General features: G+C 59.4%; 8 protein-coding genes across 8 annotated transcripts; all 8 read right to left on the bottom strand.

Moving 5' to 3' along the window:
- Nucleotides 1-3: 3 nt before the first annotated feature.
- Nucleotides 4-1,020, bottom strand: LMJF_35_0330 (3-keto-dihydrosphingosine reductase; the record flags this gene model as incomplete). The annotated part of the gene is made up of 1 exon (XM_003722382.1): nt 4-1,020. The coding sequence occupies one exon, from the start codon at nt 1,018-1,020 to the stop codon at nt 4-6; it is 1,017 nt and encodes a 338-aa protein (XP_003722430.1).
- A 3,141-nt stretch (nt 1,021-4,161) lies between these two features.
- Nucleotides 4,162-5,742, bottom strand: LMJF_35_0320 (putative serine palmitoyltransferase; the record flags this gene model as incomplete). Its single annotated transcript, XM_003722381.1, has 1 exon — nt 4,162-5,742. One exon carries the CDS (start codon nt 5,740-5,742, stop codon nt 4,162-4,164), a length of 1,581 nt encoding a protein of 526 aa, XP_003722429.1.
- Nucleotides 5,743-7,162: 1,420 nt separating this feature from the next.
- LMJF_35_0310 (conserved hypothetical protein) lies at nt 7,163-8,446 on the bottom strand (the record flags this gene model as incomplete). The annotated part of the gene is made up of 1 exon (XM_003722380.1): nt 7,163-8,446. One exon carries the CDS (start codon nt 8,444-8,446, stop codon nt 7,163-7,165), a length of 1,284 nt encoding a protein of 427 aa, XP_003722428.1.
- Nucleotides 8,447-9,482: 1,036 nt separating this feature from the next.
- On the bottom strand, nt 9,483-10,481 carry LMJF_35_0300 (conserved hypothetical protein; the record flags this gene model as incomplete). The annotated part of the gene is made up of 1 exon (XM_003722379.1): nt 9,483-10,481. One exon carries the CDS (start codon nt 10,479-10,481, stop codon nt 9,483-9,485), a length of 999 nt encoding a protein of 332 aa, XP_003722427.1.
- Nucleotides 10,482-11,304: 823 nt separating this feature from the next.
- LMJF_35_0290 (conserved hypothetical protein) lies at nt 11,305-15,849 on the bottom strand (the record flags this gene model as incomplete). Its single annotated transcript, XM_003722378.1, has 1 exon — nt 11,305-15,849. One exon carries the CDS (start codon nt 15,847-15,849, stop codon nt 11,305-11,307), a length of 4,545 nt encoding a protein of 1,514 aa, XP_003722426.1.
- Nucleotides 15,850-17,015: 1,166 nt separating this feature from the next.
- On the bottom strand, nt 17,016-17,315 carry LMJF_35_0280 (hypothetical protein; the record flags this gene model as incomplete). Its single annotated transcript, XM_003722377.1, has 1 exon — nt 17,016-17,315. The coding sequence occupies one exon, from the start codon at nt 17,313-17,315 to the stop codon at nt 17,016-17,018; it is 300 nt and encodes a 99-aa protein (XP_003722425.1).
- A 2,698-nt stretch (nt 17,316-20,013) lies between these two features.
- On the bottom strand, nt 20,014-20,247 carry LMJF_35_0270 (conserved hypothetical protein; the record flags this gene model as incomplete). The annotated part of the gene is made up of 1 exon (XM_003722376.1): nt 20,014-20,247. The coding sequence occupies one exon, from the start codon at nt 20,245-20,247 to the stop codon at nt 20,014-20,016; it is 234 nt and encodes a 77-aa protein (XP_003722424.1).
- Nucleotides 20,248-21,120: 873 nt separating this feature from the next.
- LMJF_35_0260 (putative GTP-ase activating protein) lies at nt 21,121-23,010 on the bottom strand (the record flags this gene model as incomplete). The annotated part of the gene is made up of 1 exon (XM_003722375.1): nt 21,121-23,010. The coding sequence occupies one exon, from the start codon at nt 23,008-23,010 to the stop codon at nt 21,121-21,123; it is 1,890 nt and encodes a 629-aa protein (XP_003722423.1).
- Between the last annotated feature and the right edge of the window lie 343 nt (nt 23,011-23,353).

Here is a 23,353-nt window from a genome sequence, read left to right as displayed (position 1 = left end):
CTATCAGCGTGGCGACGGGGCTGACGACGCCTCCGACAGGCGCACCTTCGTCACAATGCCGTAGTGTATCTTAGAGAACACCGCCAGTCCGAGTCGCAGCACGCCGCCGAGCACAGACTGCACTAACAGCGCTGCCACACTCGTCGCCGGTTCCATGCCGGCAGAGCCGTAGCTGAGCAGCCTGCCATCCGACCCAAGCGTGATGTCGAACGAGTAGTCCGCGATGCCATCGACGATAGCCTGCGCCATTGCCTCTGCTGTGAACGGCTTTGCACCCCCGAACGACGAGATGGCGGCGCACTCGGGGCTCTTGACCTCGTTTTCGTGCGCGTACCCAGGTGTCGCCACGTCCGGCGGGCTTACAACCTGCACGCGCACGCCGAGACAACTGTTCTCCATGTCCAGGCTGTGGGCAAAGGCACGCAGCCCAGCCTTGGTAGCACTGTACAAGGCGTATCCTGCAATTGGTGCCCGGGCCGCCATGCTGCTCGCCAGCACAACGCGGCCCTGATTCATCTCCAGCATCTCCGGCAGCACCTTCCACAGCACTGCCAGACATCCAAAGTAGTTCACCTCCATCATCTGCCGAGCGTGCGTCATCGCGCTGTCCACAAAACGAGCAGGATGCGCAAAACCGGCGTTGCAGATGAGAAGGTTAATGGGGCGCCCGTCGCACTGCCTTTTGGCACGGGCAAGGCCTGCAGTGACCGAGGCTTCGTCCACAACATCCATTACTACATATGACACACGTGTGCAGCTGCGGCATTCGCCGATGACTTTCTCCACCTGCTGCACTGCTTCTCGCAGCACAGACTCGCGACGCGCTGCGAGGACGAGGAATGGCACTTTTTTGCGTGCGAGGCTTTTGGCAGTGGCAAGGCCAATGCCGACGCTGCCGCCAGTGATGAGCACTGTTGAGGACTCCCACTCCCACCTCGGAACGCGCTGCACTGCCCACAACGCAACCAACACAAGCGATGTGCCGAGGACCGCAGCCACAGCAACAAACAAGGCCAACATCGCACTGCAACCTCCTTGTCACGTGCGCCAACGAAAAAAACTATGGTGGATGGAAGGACTGGTGATGCTGCACGTACGGCGGATACGAGAAACAAAGTGGAAATACAGAAAGACGGCAGGTGATGGTAAAGCAATCCGGGCGCCACCCCCATCCAAGCAGAGAGAGAGTCTTCAAAGAGAAGGTGGCCGATGCGTCTGGTGTGGAAGTGCGCAGTGGTGCCGAAGGTGGTTCATTGCCGCCGCCGCGTTGAAGTACCGCGGAGGGCAGGGGTAAGGCGGGTACTAAGACTCGTCTCTCTCTCTCTCTCTCTCTCGCCTTTCTCTGTTTCGAGGCAGCCCCCCCCCCAGGCCCATAGAAACACACACGCACACATAGCAGACAATCGAAGAGGGCATTCTTCGCCAACGAGAGCTTAGGACAGAGAGTAAAGGGGAGAGGCAAGAGCTAAACCAGCGTGTAAAAATAGAGAAGCACACCACACGGCATGAGAATGAACACAGTGAAAAATGGCGGCCCTCGGCCACGTCGCAGTCGACTCACGGGGAGAGAGCAGGGATAGCTCGAGAATGCGAAGTGCGAGAGAGAGAGAGAGAGGGGGGGAGGAAGCGGTGAGACGATGTGGCTAGGTTTCAGAGAAAAAGAAGCCGCGTGAACACAAAACTAAACCCAACAAAACAAGCCAAAATATGGACAAAAAAAGGGGGAGGTGCCCAGCGTTATCGTTGGACAATGCATCCCTGTGCCTGCGTGTGCGTTTCTTGCCTGTGTGCGCGGGTGTGACAAAGGGAAGGCGGCAGAGCCCGCCAGCAGCTGTGGGGATGGAGGGAGGTCACAGAAGCGGTATCTCATGGCCGATGCCTTTTCCTTCCGACCCGTGCACACTCTTCTTCTCACGAGCGCATCTCTGTGGTACATAGCGAGAACGCACGTGAAACGAGCAGCATCTTTCTTCTTTCCATTTGCTGCCTACGACGGAGGCGCATCGAGTCGAAGAAGGGCGGTGAGGCAGACGGTGCAGCGGACTGGAAAGCCGATGCACACGCCAACCGTCACCCCATGCGCACACACATACACATTCGTGTAATGAGAATGGTCGGAAGGCAAAGGGAAAGCATGACAATAAAACGCAAGAGAAAAGAAGAGAACTGTGTCGATGACTGATGAGGTGCGCATGCACATGTGCTCACCTTTGCACGCAACGCCGTTCTCTTCTTGTATGAATGTGACTAAGATCACTCACAGTGGTAGTGATGAGGTGTTTAGTCCAGTCTTTTCCATGGCGTGGCCGTCCGCCATCGCCCAAAACAGAGCACAGAAAGTCACACGTGGAGAGGAAGGCGCACAGGCGTCAATGATCCGAGCGTAGGGAGGGGGGAAGGCAAGGGCTCGTTTTCATGCGTGTCTTTGTGTTCTTGTGCGAATCAGCAAGGCACCTCGAACCATCACACACGCGCTCGGATTCTCATGCCATTTTTGTGCACTATTTTTGTGTGCCTCTTTATATATATAAAGAGGTAACGAAATATATAGTCGCGGCGGTTTCTCCTCGCACCTTCTGCTCCGCTTTGTTAGCGACGTGAGAGCAACAACACATAATAGGACAACGCCAACGCGTCGGAGAGAGACGGCAGTACTCGTCCGAATTTTAATGTCGGCCACACGTCGAAATGTGTGTGTGTGGGGGGGGGGGTTCCTTCGCCTTCTCCCACACTTTTTTTCTCTCGCGAGCTGTCGTTCTTGTACCGCAGTGACGTGGCAATGAAGAGAAAGGGGTGAAGGAAGCGGGCAAGCAGCAAGGGTGGTTAGCAGTGCGTACTTTGCTTTTTGGGGGAGAGGGGGGAAGGTTGAAATCGTTCCATGGATGAAGGAGAGAAAGACACATACTCACACACGCGCATGTGCACGTCCACCCACCGCCACACACGCCGATACATACACAAAATACAGAAGACAACACACACGAGCGCGCACATAGAAAAGGAGCGCGTGCAACATCCAGTAGCGGAATCAGAAAGGGAGCGGACGAAACAAAACACAAAAGAAAACGAAAGAGGGGGTGGAAAAGTATGTGGAGGGAAGGCGCTGTGTGTGTGTGAGAGAGAGAAAGGGGCAATAGTCCTGAGAGTGTCGGTGCCCGGGGAGCTTAAAACACGCATGCCCTTGGTGGTGTTACCACAGCCGTTGCGCCTTCCCCGAGTCAAGTCCGACCGTTGTTGTCGATTCAATTCTCTCGTTGATCTCATAAATCCATGATTCGAGAGTGGTAAGTGCGGGGCATAGATGGGGGAGAGATGGAAAGTAACACGCACAAGCGAGTGCTCGCTATCACTTTCTCCATCTCTGCTGTCCCTGTTCCTCACGCTTGATTACAACCACCCACGCACAACACGTGCACACATAAAAACTAACACATCCACAATCATGCTCGCGGCGGGGAGTGATGGAGAGGGCAGAGAGCCGGCATGCGCACCTGCACCGGTGCGCACGCACACAGCGAGTAAAAACTAAACGGGGACAAAATCGAAGACAATCACAACATTATGCATCGATTGTGGGCTTTAAAAGCGAAATAGATGCGTGGCGTGCGACGTCTCTGCAGATGAACGCAGAAACATGTATGCACACGCAGTATGTGTGTGTGAGCGCGCGAAGGGAGGAGCTACACTGATTATGATACACTCTTGGTTCTGCACATGTGAGAGCTTGCACATTTTCCATCTGCACCAATGTCTGCCTGTACGCGTATGCGTACTTGTCTATGTATCATCGCACACGAGGAGAGAGCACCCACCTGAGCGAAAGCCCATCCTTTCTCCCCTTTCAAGTACTTTTCTGCAAGTGGGGGAGGGTGGAAGTCACGGTGGCTCGGCATGTCTTCTTCATTTTCGCGCTTCTTCTCTCTCTCGTGCAAGACATTCGTTGTGCGCGCTCCCACGCCTGAAAGGTCCACGTCGGCGCGTGGATGCCGGTCAGAAGTCGGGGGCGGGAATGCATGAGGGAGTCGCTGGATCCTATCTGGTCCCTTCCTCTCGCGCGCACACACGTGAACACAAAGAGAGAAACATTTCCTAGCAGATAACGACTACGTGTGCGTGTACGATGTTGAACAGTGTGTCCTCGGTTGTCACCCAACACGCCTCTTACCGCAGCGGGTTCGTGCTGTCTTCCATGCAGACGTAGCCCTTGAGCTCCCTTATCACATCAAGGGTGCGCTGCAGGTCCTCGCGCGTGTGGCAGGCCGAGACGCAAAAGCGCACGCGGCCCTGCAGGAGCGGCGTCGCCGGGTAGCCGACGATGACGATAGCGACACCGCGCTCCAGGCACAGGCGGGAGAGGGCGCTAAGCCTGCCGATACTGTAGCACATCACCGGCACCACCGGGCTGCTGTCATCGCCGAGCACCACGAGGCCTAGGTCCATCAGCCCGCGACGAAAAAATGACGAGTTATCTTTGAGCTGACGGATGCGCTTCTCGCCGAGGTCCGTACCGTCCTTACCGAGCAGCACGTGCAGCACCGACAGCACCTGCTGCGCACACGGCGGTGCCAGAGGATCGCAGTGCAGGGCAATAGAACTATGCTGGCGGAGGTAGCGAACGAGCGTCTTGTCGGCTGCGATGTAGCCGCCGATGGAGCCGAAGCTCTTCGTGAAGGTACCCATGAGCACGTCAACGTCCTTGGGGTCGACGCCGGTGTGCTCGCACACACCGCGACCAGTGCGGCCAATAGCGCCAATGGAGTGCGCCTCGTCCACGAAGAGCAGAGCCTTGTACTTCTTCTTCAGCTCCACGAACTTCTTGAGGTTGACGATCTCGCCCTCCATGCTGTAGATGCCCTCAATGATGATGACGATGCGCTTGTACGGCTTGTACTCGCCGCATGGGTCCTGGCCGAGCACTACGCCCTCGCGCAGGCACTTCTCCACCTGACCAAAGTGGTTGTGCTGGAAGACTTTGACCTTTGCGCCAGACGAACGCACGCCGTTGACAAGCGAGGAGTGGTTGAGGCTGTCAGAGAGCACCAGCGTTTCCTTGCCGAAGAGGGTGGGGAGGCCGCGGAAGTTCGTGGCGAAGCCCATGCCGCACACGATGGCATCCTCCTTTCCGAGGAACTCGGCGAACTCGTGCTCGAGGCGAGACACGAGGGCGCTCTGGCCCAACCCCTGTGGCGCGCTACATGAGGCGAGGCCGTAGTCGTCGATCGAATCTAGGACCTCGTGCGTGATGCTCTGCGTGTCCTCGGCGAACCCAAGGTAGTTGTACGAGCCCATGTTCACCGCGGGCACGATGCGACCGCTGTACTCGAACGTTTGGTTGTTGTCCTTCGACACGCGCTCCATCACTCCAATCACACGCGAAGGGCGAGAGTCGATGGGGCGCATGAAGCAGTCGCGGACGCGGCGGTAAAAGCGGCGGTTCCAGTAGTGATCGAAGTCCTTCACGATGGGGGCGTAGCCGGGGCGCACATGGCTCTCATCGTTCGGGAAGAACTGGCGATAGCTCTCACGCAAGCGCGCGAATAAGAAGAGCAGGGCGAGGGTGACGTAGGCCGACACCTTGGAGCGCAGAGAGATGGGATGTTCGAACGGCTCCGTGGCGGCGACCACCTCGTGCGTTCTCTCCCTTGTGTCGGCCGGGGACTTGGGGAGTACCCGCGACTTGTTGTCCACTACATCAGACGCCTCTTGCAAGGCAATCTCGCGCTTCAGCGCCGCCTCGCTCATTGGCGTGGACGCCGCTTGCACAGCATCGTGAATCATTGCTGCTGTCGACACCGCTCCTGCGTTTTTGTGTGTGCTTCGCCTTTATGCTACTGCTCACTGGCTTGACCTTCCCAAAGACACACGAGGACTACGTGCGTTTATGCAGCGGAGGCAAGAAGAGGGAATAAGAAGGGTGGGTTGCGAGCCTCTGCGTGTGAGGGGGTGGGGAGGGGGGGGGTGCTTGATGATAAGATATGCGAGATGTGTGAGGTACTATATCCGTCTTGGGTGCCCGAGGCCTCGCCTGCAGGGAGAGACCACTGCAACCTGGGGCTGAAGGGAGAGAGGGGGATGAAGAATGCCACGCGTTTCTTTGTCGTGGAGAGAAGCAAAGAGGGGAGGGGGACTCGCGTCTTGCTGTCTAAGAGGAAAAGGGTGTGGCACTATGACACACAGACACGCATACAGGAAAAACGGCAGTGGCGCCGAGGGAGAGGCAACAGGGGGGGGGAGGTGACGTACAACGACGAATTCAGATGGGGAGAAAAGCGCACCGGAAGCCGCACAGCAACAAAAAGGACGGAAGAGATGTGGTGAGAGCTGAAACGAAAAAAGAGGGGGGAAGAAGAGAGGGCAGCTACTAAGACACAGGGAGGAGGAAGAGGCGGTGGGCCACAAGGAGGGGTGGGAGAGGCTGAGTAAACGGGTCAAGCCGGGTCCTTCTTTGCCTCTTTTGCGGCGATGCGTTCGTATTCACAGAATAGAGCGGGGAAAGGGAATGAGAAGAGAGATGGAAGAAAGGGGCTATGATGATGTTGGCCAACTCTGCAGGTGTGCGTGTGATGGGGGAGGAGGATGGGGTGAGGGTTAGGTGAGCAGCCACAAAGTTGAAGAGCAAGTGATGCGGAAGAAGTCCCTCCTTGAGGGGGCATGCATTGTCGAGAATCATTGCTTCCCATCCGCCGAAGCTGCAGCCTTTCCCACTCACATGGGAAGGGGGGAGTAGGTAGAGGAAGGAGACACACACATACATTCACATACTCACTCACAGCGAACTGTAGATCAAAGGTTTGTCTCGTTCTTTCTTTTTGTGCCGTCGGGAAGGTTTTGCTTTTCGGTGCACACGCTCATCGCAAGCGGCTTAAATAAAAAACCGCGGCAGCATACCCCTGCCGCAACCGCAGACACACGCACACACTCAAGAAGAGCGGAAGAGAAACGTCAGCACTGGATGGGGCAAAGACGAGAAAAAGGCCCAGGAAGAGAGCGACCACGGCATGCACCATCCCGTACATGAGTGCGCACACACACCCTTTGCTTCCTTCTATACGTATACCATGCCACCCGCGGTGACACGGAGCAGCAGTCGAAGGCCTCCTCCGCTCTGCGCCACTCGCTCGGTGCGCCCTGATCATCTGTGCCATGGTGCGCTCCTCCACTGTTAGGACTTAACACCTCGGCTGCCGCCTGCGCTGTAAGTCGTTCGCTTTCGCTCCTCTTCGGCAAACGCCTGCTTCTTTGCGAGAGCGCTAAAGTTCACACCGGGGCTCCACTCCGTGTTCAGGCGGTCGCGCGCCCACCGGACAAGCATGTCGTCGATGCAGCCGCAGAACCCTACTGGACGACCGGAGCGACAGCGGCACAGCTCCATTTTAGTCTCTCCCTCAGCGGCCGATGCACCAGAGCTGGTGGCGGCCGTGTCCTTCTTTGGTTCCTTCTCGGCCGTGGTTTTGCTCTCTCGCTCCGGGGCGGCCCAGCTCTTCGCAGCCTCGGCGAAGTAGCTCGGCGGTGGGCACTTTGGCTGCTCCTGCAGCGCCAACATGGGCATCGAGTATTCGGCGTACTGTGTGCCGACGCAGCTGTCAGCCGGGAGAATGCCGAAGCCATCTGGCACGTACAGAGGCGCGCCTTTCGCCAGCAGCCACTGCACCGTCGAGGTGCTTTCTACCGCCATGGCAGCGTGCAGAGGGGTGCGGCCCCAGCGGTCGTACACGTGAATGCTGCCTCCGCAGCTGCACAGCAGCTCCAGAATCTCAACCTGCTCCGCCAGCACCGCCATGAAAACCGGACTGTACCCATGGAACATGTCACCCGGCGCCGGCGACTCGTCTCGAAGAAATGACATATTGTTCGGGTTGGCACCGGCCTTGAGGCACTTGGCGCAAAGCTCCTTGTGACCGGTGATTACGGACAGAAGAAGGTACGTCGCCCCCTCGCGCGAGCCCGTCAGTACGCTGCTGTGCAGTTCCGGGCAGCGCTGGTCGAAGAAGGCGCTCACAAACGGCAGCGCCACAGATATCTCTCGCGCGCCTTTCGCCGCTGGGGTCGTACCACTCTTCTTGACGTCCTCGCCGTTAAGCAACTTGTCGAACGACTTCAGAACATTCTCCTCCTGTGCCGCGGTGAGCTGCACTTGATGCTTGCTGCAGCGGATGCCGTCAAAGGCACTAAAGGGAATGGGGATCGACATGGAGAAGTTGCGGATGTGGCGGCGGTCGGCGTAGTCGTACGAGCAGAAGGGGTCCAGCACCATGCCGCCCTTGTCGAGTCGCTTCGTCAGTCGCTCCAGTAGCCCAGGCGTGAAGTTGAGCTCACCGGTGGCGGCCGCATTCTGCGAAAGATACAGCGCCGTGGCGGTGTCGTCCTCAAGGGCACTGAGGCCGCCGCTCTGCTGCAGCGCCTGGTAGACTGCCAACGCCTGCGCGTTGGTATACTTGCGCTGCATGGGAGAGGGGGAGGGGGGGGGGGGCACAAGGTGCGCGTGCACACCGAGTGTATCTCTGTATGGTTGTGTGGATTCGCAGGGGATGGAATAAATGGACGAAGGGGGCAAGAAAATAACCACGGCACCCGTTGTCAGAGCGCACGGTGATTGAGGGGGAGGGCGAGGGGTCCGTGTATCTTTTCCCTTTCTGCTCGAATTGCTTATCAACCGCAAAGTAAACGACCATTGTGAAGCGAAAAGTGGTGACAGAAAGGTCAGAGATGCGGGGTGAGAGGAGGTAGAGAAACGGCATTGAAAAAAACGAATAGCTGCGCCTGTGTGTGGCACGTAGACGCCAGCTTAGGACGCGTGCAAGTCGTCAGAGACATGTCTTTCGCTCTATCTCCCGTGGGAGCCTGTGCTTTGCCGCAGGGGGAGGGGAGATGCCTTCCAGCACGGCGTCACCGTGGCGCATATGCCCAATGCATCAAGCAGCGGACTTGGTGTCGCGGCGCTCTCCAGTGTCATCCTCAACGCTATGCGCCACCGCGAACCCACCACGCTCTCTCTCAAGCTGGGGGGAGGGGAACACAAAAAAAAAACGGTTCAACGGTGCTCGAACGTGTAAGAGCGTTGCGTAGCGTGTGCGGGGAGACTTTCCGTTCCGATGTGCTTGTTTTGCTGGCTTATTGAGTGCGCAGCAGACGTGCACACGCATTGTCGCACAAGATGATGCAGACAAGAAGCAACACGGAGGAGACGGGCGTAGTGGAAGGGAGGCCGCCGGGAGAAGGGGAGAGACGGCCGTGGCGCGGGAGCACAACAACACTCATATCAAAGGACTCCGCTGCGGAAGGTGGGAGATGGCGGGTGAAAGGAAACCAAAGGCAGAGAGGAGCCACAAAAGCATAGCGGCAGACACAGAAATGCGCAGGGCACTCAGGCACAGCCGCAGAGACGAGTGCGATGGGTAGCCTGCGCCGTTCGCAGTTGCCCCTCTCAACCCCTCTAAATACAGGCGCGCACGTGCCAGTAAAGCTGCACTCTAACCCTACATCTACTTCTGGGAACGGCGCGTAAGCTCGTTCTTGAGCTCACCGTAGCGGTGGTACTCTGCCGTGAAGCCTTGGCGGTCATGCCGGCCTGGGCGCACGCCGTTGTACTTCTCGAAGTCGCTTTCGAAGCGGTGCAGCACCTGCTTCAAGCGGCGCTTCTCCGTCTGCAACGCGTCCTCGGTCATCGTCGACACGTCCTCCGTGCCCAGCGGCACCCGCTCGATGCACTTAATCCAGTCAGCGCCGCCGCCAGCCATAGCAGGCGCTGCGGCGCCACTCGACGCTGCGCGAACCTCGCCGCCAGCAGCGGCGGCTGAGCCCGACAGCGCTTTGGTAGAGCCTGCGGTAGTGTCCTTGGCACCTGAGGTGCTCAGTCGAGTGCTCTCCGACCTGGCCCCACCAACGGCAGAAGCTGACGCCGACGATGCACCCGCAGCATGTGCAGCGACGCTTTGCGACACATCCCGGCTGCCTGCAACGGACGCTTCCGCTGTTGCTCCGTGCGGGCCCGGAGAGGGCTCCACCCCCAGCACCTTCATCTTGGTGGCGCGGTACAGTTCATAGATGCAGCGCAACGACGCCTTTTGGTCTGGGTAAACTTCTGTCTGCCCTGTTGCATCTCGCACCGTAGCCTCCCACTCGTGGATGCGCTGTTTCATGTCCTTCTTGAACTGCTTGCTCTGCTCGCCCGTCATGCGTGAAATAGAGGTAGGGAAGTTGGGGTCCCCGGACTCTTTTGCGAGCTGCAAAGAAGCCGCCTCGCCACGGTACTCTGCCAGCAGCTGAGATCCCAGAAAATCAGGGGATGGTGCGCGTGCGCCATACGTCTGCTCCACGCGCTTTCGCTGCTCCTGCTGGAGCGTGCTAACGCTGTCGATAGACAACTTCGGGTACACCCTGAAGTCATCGCTGACTGTATGTGTCTGGGAGAAACTCACGTCGTCGATCACCTGCGACACGATCTGCGAGAGTGGATCGGCGACCATCGTGGTGGCGGGCATTAGTGAGGAACAATAAACTCGCTCAACGCCGGCCTGCTTGAGGGTAAGAGTGGAAGAGAGTGAGAATGAGCTTCACAGCCGTTCTCGAGTGGGGCGAAGGCGCAAAGGCAGCCCTTCACATTAAAAATGAGACGACGTGGTCGCGTCTTTGACAACACGCGTGGCGCTACGTGGGAGCCACACAATCCGCCGGACAGCTAACAAAAGACAGCAAAGACGTATGCGACAAACAATAACGCGAGCCCGCTGTCACAACCCACGTGTGTGGAGAGCCATGGCACGCCATACACACGTGTGCGAACGCAAGCACCCACGCAGGTTAGCACAGCAGCATCGCATAAGGATAAGAGATTCAGAGAGAGGAGAAGTGAAGAGAACCCGGCAACACGTGTACGCGCACACAGTGTGGTGCACGTGCGCAACGCGGGGAACGATGCGTAAGTCCTTTGCTGGTCTCAAACAATATCGCAAAGGCGCAAGCACTCCTGATCATTACACAACGACGCAGCCATGCAAGCTCCACGCGTGCACGCGCGCCTCAGCACCATCGCAAGCCCCCGAAGACTCGCCCCAATTTCGCTACCACTCCCCTAGCTGCAATCGTGTTAGGCAATATGTGTGAAACCAAACGAGTAACAGCGTACGCACCCATGCGAGGGAGAGACCGCAAGCGGAGAAGGGGGGGCTCGCTCACGCCGCCCTGCCTCCCACTCGCGCCGACAACAACGGCACCGCTCGACATAGACACGCGACAATACACGAAGCGACAACGCACGCACATGAGCACACAACGGTGATCGAACGCACCCCCCCCGTACAACCGTCATAGCAGACCGCTAGCCTTGAGGCTGGCGAAGCGTACCTTATCTGTCACCATGCGCAAGAGTAACGGGTGAGGAGCGAGGTGCGGTGCAATGCCTGTCGTGGCCAAGCATGTCATCTGCTCCACCAACCGTGGCAAGCTGTCTGCCCCCAGCTGGTCCACCTGATAAAGAACCCCGCCCGTCTCCTCCCGCCATCCGAGGGCACTCATCGAAAGCAGGTCGACATCATCGACCCGCTGCACCTCGCCGCGGGTTAGCAGCTCGCAGGCCACGTTCAGCACGGCCGCGCGAAGCCGGTCACCTACCTGCGCCGGCGTCGTGTGACGGACGTACGCGTTCAGCACCGCCTCGCGAAGCAGCGGAGCGGCGGAGACTGCTTCGTTAGTTGCCACAACGGAATCGTAGAAACCTCCACGTACACCTCTCGCTCCTAGCAGCCCCTCACGGGCCATGGACCGCATGCAGCTTTCCAGCTCGTGCACGGGGGCTACAGCGGCTCGAGTCGCCACATCGCTGGCCGCCGCGGTGCGCGTCCGCTCTGCGGCAGCCATGGAGGCGATGGCAACGGTGCCATAAGCATCCATAAGTCGGAAGGGCCCCAAGCACAGACCCAGCTGCTCCTTGGCGGCGGATTCGACAGCCATGGCATCAGGCAGCGAGCGCGCTACCAACACCGCCTCCTGGCACAGTGCTAGCAGAAGCCGCTGCGGCGCCGCGCCGGCGGCGACGACGTGAGGTGCTCCGCGGCGCTTGAGGTATGTCAAGGCTGCCAACAACGTGTCTTGCTGAAGATCTGTCGGCCACTTCGGCGAAGCGTACAGGCGCACCTGCTGCACGGAGGCGTGCCCCGTTTCACAAAACGCAGACGCGGAGGAGATGACAGCAGCGCAAGGCAGGCGTTGAAGAATCGGTCGCGCAGTGGTAGCGTCGCCGATTAATACGACGTTCAGATAGGGCAAGCGAGCTCGCTGCGCAGCGGTGCCAGTGAGGTGCGTCTCCACCAAATCCAACGTGTCCATCACAGCCTTGTCAGAGCAGTCAAACAGCACGGCCGCTCCAGCGGACTCTGCTGTGGCAGCCAGTGTTTGTATTTTATTCATCCACAGCGAACGCTGCACGTGCGGGAAGGTGAGAAAGCGGTGGTGTGGCAGAGGAGGCAGCGCGCATCGCAGAGACCTCGAGTGCACCTGTACAGCATGAGCGGCGCCTCTGCAGGGGGGTGTTGTCAGAAGCGGCTGAATCCCGGTGGCGTTTTCAGCATCTCGGCATGCAGCACCCGCTTCTGCGGATGAGGGATTCCGGCTAAGAGCCCCCATTGCGTATGCGTACCAACCGTCTGCGATGTCTGCGGACATAGCGCCGACTGCCTTGTGACGCACCGCAGCGTCGTGAAAGCCACGACTCCACATTAGCATCTCCACGGCCCACCGACGCTGCGCAGGTGACCGGCACACGTGCTCAAGAATGAGCTGCTCAAGCCGCAGCGACCACCGCTTCGTCTTACTCTTGTCCGTAGCGTCACCGGCGGCGTCAGGGATACTCAGCAAACCAACATCAGCCAGGCTTCTCACGTCGTATGTGTGCAGCACGGGCACCCACTTCACCGTGTGGAATGACCCGCAGAGATGTTGCAGGGAGGCTACCGTAGAGGTCGAAGGAAAAATACCCACGCGGCTCAGCGGGAACCCCACAGAGACGGTGGCAACGGGCGGCGAGGACGACTCCGCCGGTGCTGCCGTCTTGCCGCCGCCGTCACACGCCGCGACTCGCAGAGAGAGCAGCCGCCGCTCCGGGCACGCAAAAAAAACCTCGGCGCCAAAGTCGAGCACTGACCCGCTGCTGGCCGCTGCCGCAAAACGCACAAGTGTCCCGAATCGTGCCACAAGGTGGTGGAAGCGCTTCATCACCGCCTCCTTGGCCGCCACATAGCTGACACGCTGCGACAACGGCAGCTCCGCCGGGTTCTGCAGCGATGCGAAGAAGGGGCAATGCGGCAAAGTGCACCACGTAACGGTGATGCCTGGCACCGCCTTCACTCTCGAGTCGGCCCTGCCTGCGGCGCGGGCGGCCACAGCTGCGTCGCAGTGCACCTCCACCGCGTCCAATGCACCTGCAACAGCTTGCACACAGGCCGTTGGGCTTGACGGCGGCTCTCGCAGCTGCACCGTAATCGCGTATAGTTCAGGTGTGACAGAAGCCGACACTTTAAGGCACACATCACTGTTGTCCGCGATTGGAGGGCGCGGTGGCGGCGTGGCGCCCCTCTCACAGCCTGCGGTCTCTGCACCGCACCACACCTCGCCAGGCAAGCGCTCCACTGTGGCGGCCTCTAATAGCTCTGCTGCAACTGCAGACGACGGCGGTGCGGAGTCTTTAGGCGACGTTGAGGCCTCACCTCCAGAAAAGTCATTAGCAGTCGACCCCGCGGTGATGCTCTCCGCGACACTACGGCCCTCATCACCCCCCAGTTCAGCTGGGATTTCATGTCGATCGATGCTGCAGGAGATGGACGCCGGAAGTGGCTGTAGCCGCTCTTCCCGCTTAGCCCACCCCCAATCCCCGGCAGCCGCGCCTTCGACAAGCTCGGACGAATCAGTGTGCAGCCCCGTGTTCCCACAAAGAACATGTGGCTCCCGTTTTTCTGACTGGGGCTGCTGGGCTTTACAGGACGCCTTCAGAGGGCGGTTTGCTCTACCCTGTCGTACGGCAGCCTCGACGCGTGTTGAGAGCGAGGGTCGAAGAGCCTCGAAAAGCCTCCCCTCCTCCACCTCGCTGTCCACCTCGCCCACCGCACTTATGGAGGGAGGCGCGATGGTAGCGTGTGCCGGCGACGTAGACGGTGAAATCGATGGTGCTGGAGTTGCAGCTGATAGAGACGGCGCTGGTGGCGGTGAGGGAGGAGCGGAAGAGACAGCAGGACCTTCGGCATCAGTTCGGTGAGGAAGCTGCTTCCGGGACGGTGTGCATGCCACCGTGTGTGTCGCACCAGTCTCATGAGATACGGCGGTTCGAGGGCGCGAACTGCCGCTCGAAGACATCCTCTGTTCAGCAGCATAACTTCCACCCGCGACACTTCCCTTTCGTGACTGCACCCTCCAGAAAACAGCGGGAGCAGAGAGTACAGAAGGCGCAGCGGGTGGAACAGGTGCAGCCTTCGGTGCAGCAGGCGCAGCGGGTGCAGCAGGCGCAGCGGGTGGAACAGGTGCAGCCTTCGGTGCAGCAGGTGCAGCAGGCGCGGCCTTCGGTGCAGCAGGCGCAGCGGGCGCAGCGGGTGCAGCCTTCGGTGCAGCGGGTGCAGCCTTCGGTGCAGCAGGCGCAGCAGGTGCAGCAGGCGCGGCCTTCGGTGCAGCAGGTGCAGCGGGTGCAGCCTTCGGTGCAGCAGGTGCAGCAGGTGCAGCAGGCGCGGCCTTCGGTGCAGCAGGTGCAGCGGGTGCAGCCTTCGGTGCAGCAGGCGCAGCAGGCGCAGCGGGCGCAGCGGGTGCAGCCTTCGGTGCAGCGGGTGCAGCGGGTGCAGCAGGCGCGGCCTTCGGTGCAGCAGGTGCAGCGGGTGCAGCCTTCGGTGCAGCGGGTGCAGCGGGTGCAGCAGGCGCAGCGGGTGCAGCCTTCGGTGCAGCAGGTGCAGCGGGTGCAGCCTTCGGTGCAGCAGGCGCAGCAGGTGCAGCAGGTGCAGCAGGTGCAGCGGGTGCAGCCTTCGGTGCAGCAGGTGCAGCGGGTGCAGCAGGCGCAGCGGGTGCAGCCTTCGGTGCAGCAGGTGCAGCGGGTGCAGGCTTCGGTGCAGCGGGTGCAGCGGGTGCAGGCTTCGGTGCAGCGGGTGCAGCGGGTGCAGCAGGCGCGGCCTTCGGTGCAGCAGGTGCAGCGGGTGCAGCCTTCGGTGCAGCAGGCGCAGCGGGCGCAGCGGGTGCAGCCTTCGGTGCAGCAGGTTCAGCCTTCGGTGCAGCGGGTGCAGCGGGTGCAGCAGGCGCAGCCTTCGGTGCAGCAGGCGCAGCGGGTGCAGCGGGTGCAACCTTCGGTGCAGCAGGCGCAGCGGGTGCAGCCTTCGGTGCAGCAGGTGCAGCGGGTGCAGGCTTCGGTGCAGCGGGTGCAGCGGGTGCAGGCTTCGGTGCAGCGGGTGCAGCGGGTGCAGCAGGCGCGGCCTTCGGTGCAGCAGGTGCAGCGGGTGCAGCCTTCGGTGCAGCAGGCGCAGCGGGCGCAGCGGGTGCAGCCTTCGGTGCAGCAGGTTCAGCCTTCGGTGCAGCGGGTGCAGCGGGTGCAGCAGGCGCAGCCTTCGGTGCAGCAGGCGCAGCGGGTGCAGCGGGTGCAACCTTCGGTGCAGCAGGCGCAGCGGGTGCAGCCTTCGGTGCAGCAGGTGCAGCGGGTGCAGCCCTCAACACCTCAGTAGGAAGAGGTGCCACGGAGGCTATAGGCGCAGAAGAGCGACCTGGCAGCGGTAGTGATGCAGTTGACACGCCTAACCCTAGGGCTGCGGAGGTCACAAGTCGACGGGTGTTTGGAATCAAGCCCGCAGTCCAAACACGGCGCCTGAGTTGCTGGTGCAGGCGGCGCATGTGGCTCTGGGGCTACGTTGTCCTTTGTGCGCATTAGGCAAGTTGCAGAGCACAAGGAATGGTGGACGACAGAGCGCGCTTCAGCCTCGCCAGGAGCGTTGGAAGCGCAGCCACAGCAGCGAAAGTGGTAGGTAGCTCACCTCTTGCGATGCGGCAGCAGCGCGCGCAAGCGCGACGGGAGATGGCGGCTAGCCAGCTGATGAGCCGCAGCGTCTTTAAGATTAGGCAATCTGAGGGCGAGTAGGAGATCGATGACGACCAGCTCGGAAATCAAAAGCGTGCTTGGTTGCAGTGTGCTGTGGCCGGAAAAGACACAACAAAGTCAGGGGGCCAGACAGAATCAGAAGAAAGCGAAGTAAAAAGCACACTTTGCACTGTCGAGCAGGAGGGGAGGGTGGGCATGACGATCATCTTACTACACCCGAATCGTCCGCTTCTTCTCATTTCTGCCTCTCGAACACACTCGCAGGAGATGAGAGGAAGAAGCGAACGACAGCCGCAGACCAAAGAAGTCAGGCGGGCACCGCGCAGTGCGCGTCTGTTCGCTGTACATGTCGATGAGTCTTTGCAGTCATTTTTTTGGCCGCGTAGAGGTGCGATGGCGCATACGCGCGGCATTTTGACGAGTGTGTGTGTGTGTGTGCGCGCGCGCACGTGTCTCCACAGGGCATCTTTCCCACAGCTCCGGTGATCAGAACGAGACACTGTATGGCACCTCTAAAGTAGGTGTGCGGAGCTTGAGCGTGACAGGCGCCACGCGAGGCACGTCAAGATGATTGTCGCCTCCTGCCCCGCAGATCCAACCCTAGTCCGTCCATCGAGGTGAATGAAGCAGGCGGCGTTGGCTTTGCAGTAAGCCAGTAGACTCCTCAGACCGCCTGCTATTTCGATAAAGCACGCGCTAGCGGTGACAGTAGAGGGGGGGGGACGGTGGTGAGCAGTTTCGGCGACTTTTGTGCCTCTCCTCTGCCGCTGTGCTTCCGGGGATAGCGGGGGTAGCGCAGAGCACGACATCCACTGCCGCATTCACCATCGCACCGACAGCACGCGCGTTCAACTACGCAGTTGTCTTCTTCAACACCCGCACGGCGGGCTGGAAGACCTGCAGCGTGAAGTCAATGAAGAACATCCCCACGTCCTCTGACCTCGTTGAGAGGACTTGGCAATCAGGATAAGTGGCCGCCCGCTAGCGTCTCAACATACACGATGCTGGGGTGTGCATCGATGAGGACCTGGCACTGCGCCTTGGTGCGGGATTCACCGGTGATTGGGTCGCTACGCGCTGCCAGGTAGATGACGGGGAGGGACACGTTCATCTGAATCAGCCATTTGAAAGCTGCCGCGAACTTGTCGCAGCTCGCACCGCTCTCCGTGTACGCGAAGTGCGGCACCACCAAGCGCTCATTGAAGTCGCTGGTGTTGGTGGACCCCTGCAGCAGCGCGTTCAACTCTGTTTCATCCTTCATTGGAGGAAGACCTGGCAGCCCTTGAGGCAAGCCGTGCTCATGCTGCATCACGTACTTTGTCATCGCGTCACTCATCGGGCGCTGGTCAAACAAGAAAAAGAAACTCGCCGCACTAGATCGCGTGGGCGTGCACGAATATTCTGAACGAGGCATTCATGCGCACCAGCGCTTACTGGGGAACCGCCGGGGTAGCGGGACCAATTCGTCTTGAACGCGTCCAACTAATCCACAGCCGCCTTGAGGTTTGTCATTGCAACAGCGCTGTAGCCAAGAAGGTCCCAGCTCACCCCCAAAACGCGCGCGCAGTTGCTCATGCACCCAGCACCACACGCCATCACGGTACGCTTGCACTGGGTAAAGGTGACACCGGTGAGATGCGACTGCGTGAGACGTTCAGGGTCCATGCCGCGTGAAGTGAGAGGGCACACGCAGAAGCTGTTTGCCTCGCAGCTGCGGACCAGTTGCTGTATATGGAGGGTTCGCCCCCCCCCCCACACACACACACCACCACCACCTCTAGTTCCCTCAAACCAGCGACTACGAGCTCGACACCTTTTTGTCATCCTCCGCCTTTGGCACCTTCAGACATTCCAGGCAGATTCGATTGCCGTCAAACCTTTCCGGCGGCACCCGGTCGTAGGTGACGCGGCAGCTGACACCAAGGACGTCAAGAATAATGTGGACGGCGCCCACTGCCAAAGGTGCCGTGGTACAGCATGTCCTAGCTCAGCCCAAACGTCGTCAGCGGCCTCGCACCACTAGACGGGTCCTTCATGGGGGTGACTACCTCGATGTGACGCTCATTCTGCAGCGCGTAAAGTCCGTGGGCAGCGAGACATGACCAGCTCCCACAGCTTCACGGACAGCTTCACCAGCAGCGTGTGCACCCATTGCGGGATCATGTGAAGAAGCACATGAAGCGTGCTGCGTGCCATGCGCGAAACGAGGCAGTCGAGCATACCAGCCGCGGCGTGTGCCAGCTGCAGCAATGCCGCCCTACAAGTGATGCGAAGTAATGCAAGCTCTGCTGTGCTCCATAGCGCACGAGTGCGCGTGTGTGTGTGTGTGTGTGTGTGTGTGCGTACGATGTCTCTCTGCTTGCTTGTGTGTCTCGGAAGATGTGTCCGCGGGGGCAGACAGACAAAGGACGGGAAGGGAAGATCAAAAGGTGCGTCGGAAATTAGTCGGGGCAGACAAAAGACAACACGTCGCGTGTGCGCGGGGGCGAGGCGCCCGCGATGGAGGGCGAGAAAAAAGCGCTGCTCAAAGTTCCTACGGCGGGTGCAACACCGTGCTGCAGCCAAGCGTGCGACAGTCGTCTCCTCCCGCTGCGTCGTAATAGCCAAGTGCAGCGGTGATGCCCTTGAGAATGCCTCTCTGGCCTCCTTTCGTTCTGCGGTTTCATTTTGCCGGATCATGACCACCACATGTGCGCATGGCACAGTGCCTGCTCAAATGCTGGTGTGCTGAAGAGAAATCAAGAGAGAGCGAAGAGCTGCATCTTCAGATCAAACCTAGCAGGGCATGTGCGCCTCATCAAATCACTTGTGTGCACTCACACAGAGACCCGCACACGTGCACATACAGACACAGGCACGCACACGGCAGCTTTCTCTGCTCGTCTTTGCTCAATGTCGTACATGTGGCGTGAGGCACAGAAGTTCTGAAGCGATGGGGAACAGCAGCACACAGAAACAGAAACAGAAAAGAGTTGGTACCGCTACACAGTGAATAGCGTCACGTCGGCACTCGCATGCGTGCCGTTCCAGTCAAGAAAGAAGCAGCCATGAGCCCCGCTGCAGTGCAGCCTTCCCTCTTTTTTGCTGTGTCTTTGCTTCTTTATGTTGTCGTTTCCTCTCTCTCTTGATGCATCACAGTTTACGGAGAGGAAAGGAGGGCAGTCAACAGCCGTGTAGGGATAAACGCCGGAGAGAAATGCAGGGTGCATGGAGAAGAGAGGAGCGTTGCTGCTGTACTCATGTGCCACATAGCTTCCGGTATCGTTGTCCTCGCACCACGGCAGCGCTGGTGTCGCCTTCACACTCACGCAGGCAGTCAGCATTGCCGCGAGTGCTGCTCCATGAATCTTCATTTATTCTGCTGGGCAAAAAGAAAAAAAATGATGCCGACCACCTCAGTGCGTTGTATCAGGCCCCGGTATCCACTCTTTGTGTGGGGAGGCCAACATCCTGCAGCCTGAGCACGGGTACGGCGGCGGTCTCTTGGTGTCGGCGGGCAACGCTGGGCTGCCGCTGTGCCAAATAGACGTGCGGTCACGCACACGTTTGTACCAACTCACTATGCATCTTTTCCACCATTAACAAAAAATAGTGACGCATCCCACCTTTTGTTTTGGCTTGCTGTTTTGCTGGGTTGCAGTGGTGTTGGGCGTAATCCTGCGCCTGGCCTGCGCTCTGTGCAGTGGAGTTGCAGGGAGCTAACCGACGTCAAACGGTGTTTGTTGGCCCGGTTCCGTGGCACAGCCGCCGTGCAACAGGCGTAGGCGAGTTGTGGCTGCTTGCGTATACTTTTGCTGGCTTGTTCGTGGTGGAACGACGTGTTCGAAACGCATTTGAAAAATCACTGGCGCACTATGACATTCACAGCCGCACGCCTTCTCACGTGTAGTCGCATTCGGCCTGCCCACAGCGCGTGTGGTAGAATCGACAAGAGCGAATAGGGCGGAGAGCGTGTGTACTTACTTTCTAGTGCTGCTGCACGGCGGCTTCGGTCCCATCCTCAACGCCGCGTTGTAGACAAAGAGAACAATGAGAGGGATCGCAATCGCTGAGCAGCAAGCCACCGGTGGAATGCCGTGCGCCTTCTCCTTGTACTCGTTCAGGTCTACAGGGTCGTTGTGACGCAAGACAAGGAAGGTCACGATGGAAATCGACATAGCCCAGATGGGGGCAAACTGATAAGTGAGGAACATCTTGCGCCTGTGTCCCTTTCGGATGAAGTTTGTGTGTGTGTGTGTGTGTGTGTGTGTGTGACGGATGAAGCGGAAAGGCGGTGGCTCGAGAGCGGGCGCGGTGCAACAGCGGAGTGAGCAGACAGCGAAAACAGAAGAGGAGTTGCCGCACGCAAATGAAGCAACAGTCGACAAGAATACGCTTAAGAAGAGAGGATAGAGAGGGCGGGTAAGGGGGCGACAGCACCGCGTGTGTGCATGGGTGGGCCGGTGGTTCGGTGGGTCGGTGTTGGTGTTGGTACACCTTTTTGATGTAATTTGACCTAGCAAGCGAAGAAATCTCTGTGAAAAGAGGATGGGTTGTGCATAGACACCTCAGAGAGGAGGACGGAGAGACAGGGGGTGAGGAAGTGTGTGCATGAGGAATCACGGGACTGCCGTTGGTGCAGGGTGACAATCGCATAGAGACGATGCGGTGGCGTAAAGAAGAGGGCACAAGAAGGCGTGAGGGACACAATAAAGCATGCGAAGCACCAGAGACGCAGGGCACGCGCACACAAGCGGTGTTCTCTCACCCCCACCGGAAACTGAGCGGGAGATGAGAAGAGCAACCAGAGGAGGAAGAGAGTTGGGTAGCGTGACGCATACCGCCACAACGTCCCCGTAGCCCCGCTGTGTAGCGGCGGCCGTCATTGAGGAAAGGGACGGCTGATGTGCGGCTGCTGTTAATTCAGCTTTAGCGTCTTTCTCCTTTTGAACCCATACCACGTACACAGCAGCGTGTGTGCGGGTGAGGGAAAGCTGGGAGGGCAGAGTGTACGTCTGCGAGGGAGGCTCACGGCGACAGCATAGAAATGGCGAGGGGAGGGAGAGAGAACGACGTCACTTCGAGATTCACGCCAGCCGTTGGTACGAGGTCAAGAACGTAATCGTCCACAACTCTCCCGGCGTCCGTTGGCTGGGCTTCTTGTGGAGCTGACTCCAGACCAGCTTCAAGGCGAACATGCAGCTGGTGCCTGCCTGGAAAACGTCCTCCTTCATCCACATCTCTGCAGCGGCCAGCAGCTCCCCTCTTCCGCGATACACGGTGCAGTAGAGTGGCTTCTGTCCTGCCCCCTCTATGCCAACCTGCAGGTGCGCATCCCACGCGGTGGAGTGTCGCATATGCAGCAGCTGGCGGCTTTCCTGAGTGCGGAGAGTTTGAAAGCCGTTCGTCAGCACGCATACTGCGCCCGTGATCGACTCCGGTCCCACCAGCTCTTTGACAACAATGTCCAACAGCCCCGCATATTGTGGTGGGCCCTGGTCAAGAAAGAATGACTGCTGAAGTCGTGCGGCGGCGCCCAAAGAGACAGCGCTGGCGTAGCCCTCCACCTCGGAAGTGGCGGTGGTGGCGGTAGCAAGGCGAGAGCGCTCGAGCCCAACCGGGTCTGGGGGCGGCGGCAGCGGCCTTGTCGCAGTCGGGTGCCGCCTCCGTGTAAAGAACAGCTCTTCATACTTCCACCGAATGAACGACTCACGCACCTCAGCGGAGGAAAACGACAGAACGGGCTTCACGACCGGCTGTGTGTGCAACGCAAACTCAACACTGTCAGTCGGAAGGGCCACGTAGTACTCCAACTCGTCGTTCACGACGTCGTTACCACGTGCCTTCATGAACTCGATGTCGCTATCCCGCCACCGGTCGAGCTCTGCACTACGGCACTTGTTCGACCACAGCTTTCGATGCATGCCGATGCACTGGATGCACACAAAGGCGCCAAACGGCTGCAGGATGCACCATGACGGAAAAGGCTCGCCGCAGTCCGCACAGATCTGGTTCACTGGTTTGCTCTTGATGCACCACTCGTAGAGAGGAGAGTGCTGGAGGCTTGCTGGCGCTCTAGACTGCAACTCGGACAGTGTCACGGCTAATCCCGCCTCATTTCCCGCCACGCACGCCGCCTCCTCCAAGCCCTGGTCATCAGATGTGGACTTAAGCACGTCCTCCTCCTCCTCCTCCTCCCCCTTCGGCTGCGGCGGAAATGAGGTCATCATGGCACCTAACCTTCTTTTGCGTTCCTGGAGTGCGTCGTACTCGCGCAGCACGTCCGGCAGCTGCAGCACCTCGTGATCGGACAAGACGCTGATGCCGGACTCCGTGCGTGAGTGGTAGGGGTTAGCGGAGGGTCCGGCCAGTACCTTCGACTCGAAGCGGTTCGGTACACCGGAGGCCGACGGCCCCGCTACCGTCAGCCGTCCTGCGTGTACGCAGCCGTCGCCCACCGTTCGCGCCGCGGGCAGTGCGGGTGCTGTGTCCGTGTCCGGAAACAGCTGCAGATACTCCTTCGATGCTCGCTGAATCGCCTGCAACAGGCGCCACTTGACCATCTTATCGCTGAGAAAAAGCTGCACCACGTAGCTGGCGTTCGGCAGTGTCGACGTCGATGAACTTCGTGTAGCCTGTCCCAGCGGCGCATTGTGAGTCGTCTGCTCTGCAGCGAATATGTAGGCTTGGTGGTTGCCGAGCAGATCGACCTTCTCGGAGTAGTCACGGTTAGCCAAAAACAGAAGCAGTCGCTCGCTTGCGTCGTTGTAGGCGCCACCGTCGACAACGTGGCAGCCCTCCACGTACACCTTTTCCCTAATGTGCTTCGCCATCGAGTTCTTAGGCTCCTCGAAGCAGTAAAGGATGTTGTTGGAGTGCAGCTCGACGGTGCGGCGGACCGTCAGCGTGCCTCGCGAGCCCCACTGAACATCGCATTCACAGCTCAGGAACAGCGTGTCGAGGGTCACTTCATCCATTCACGCACAGCTCGCGCAAGATTGCAGAGTCGACGTGGGCAGAGGAGGCAACACACAATCGTGGATAGCGCACACGCGCGTAGCGGCGGCTAGCGTATCGGGACGTTGCTTGCCGAGGCTTCCGGTCATTCTGAAAGAAAATGGTCGACGCCATGCAGCGTACGAAAGAGAGTTCCGGTCAGAGAGAGAAAAGGCGTACGGGGTGAGGTGGGTGCGCTGGCGCGTCGCATGCCGGCAGAGCACGGAATGGGATATCAGAAAATGGGGCCGCATATGCGATGGATCACCATCAGTGCCGTTCCGGTACCACCATGGGCCCAAGCACTTGTTCCAAGACGCACAA

Source organism: Leishmania major, chromosome 35, assembly GCF_000002725.2.
Source record: "Leishmania major strain Friedlin complete genome, chromosome 35".
In the NCBI taxonomy this organism is placed as follows: Eukaryota; Euglenozoa; class Kinetoplastea; order Trypanosomatida; family Trypanosomatidae; genus Leishmania; species Leishmania major.
The sequence above is the reverse complement of the archived record's forward strand: the minus strand, read 5'-3'. Positions and strand labels throughout refer to the sequence as shown.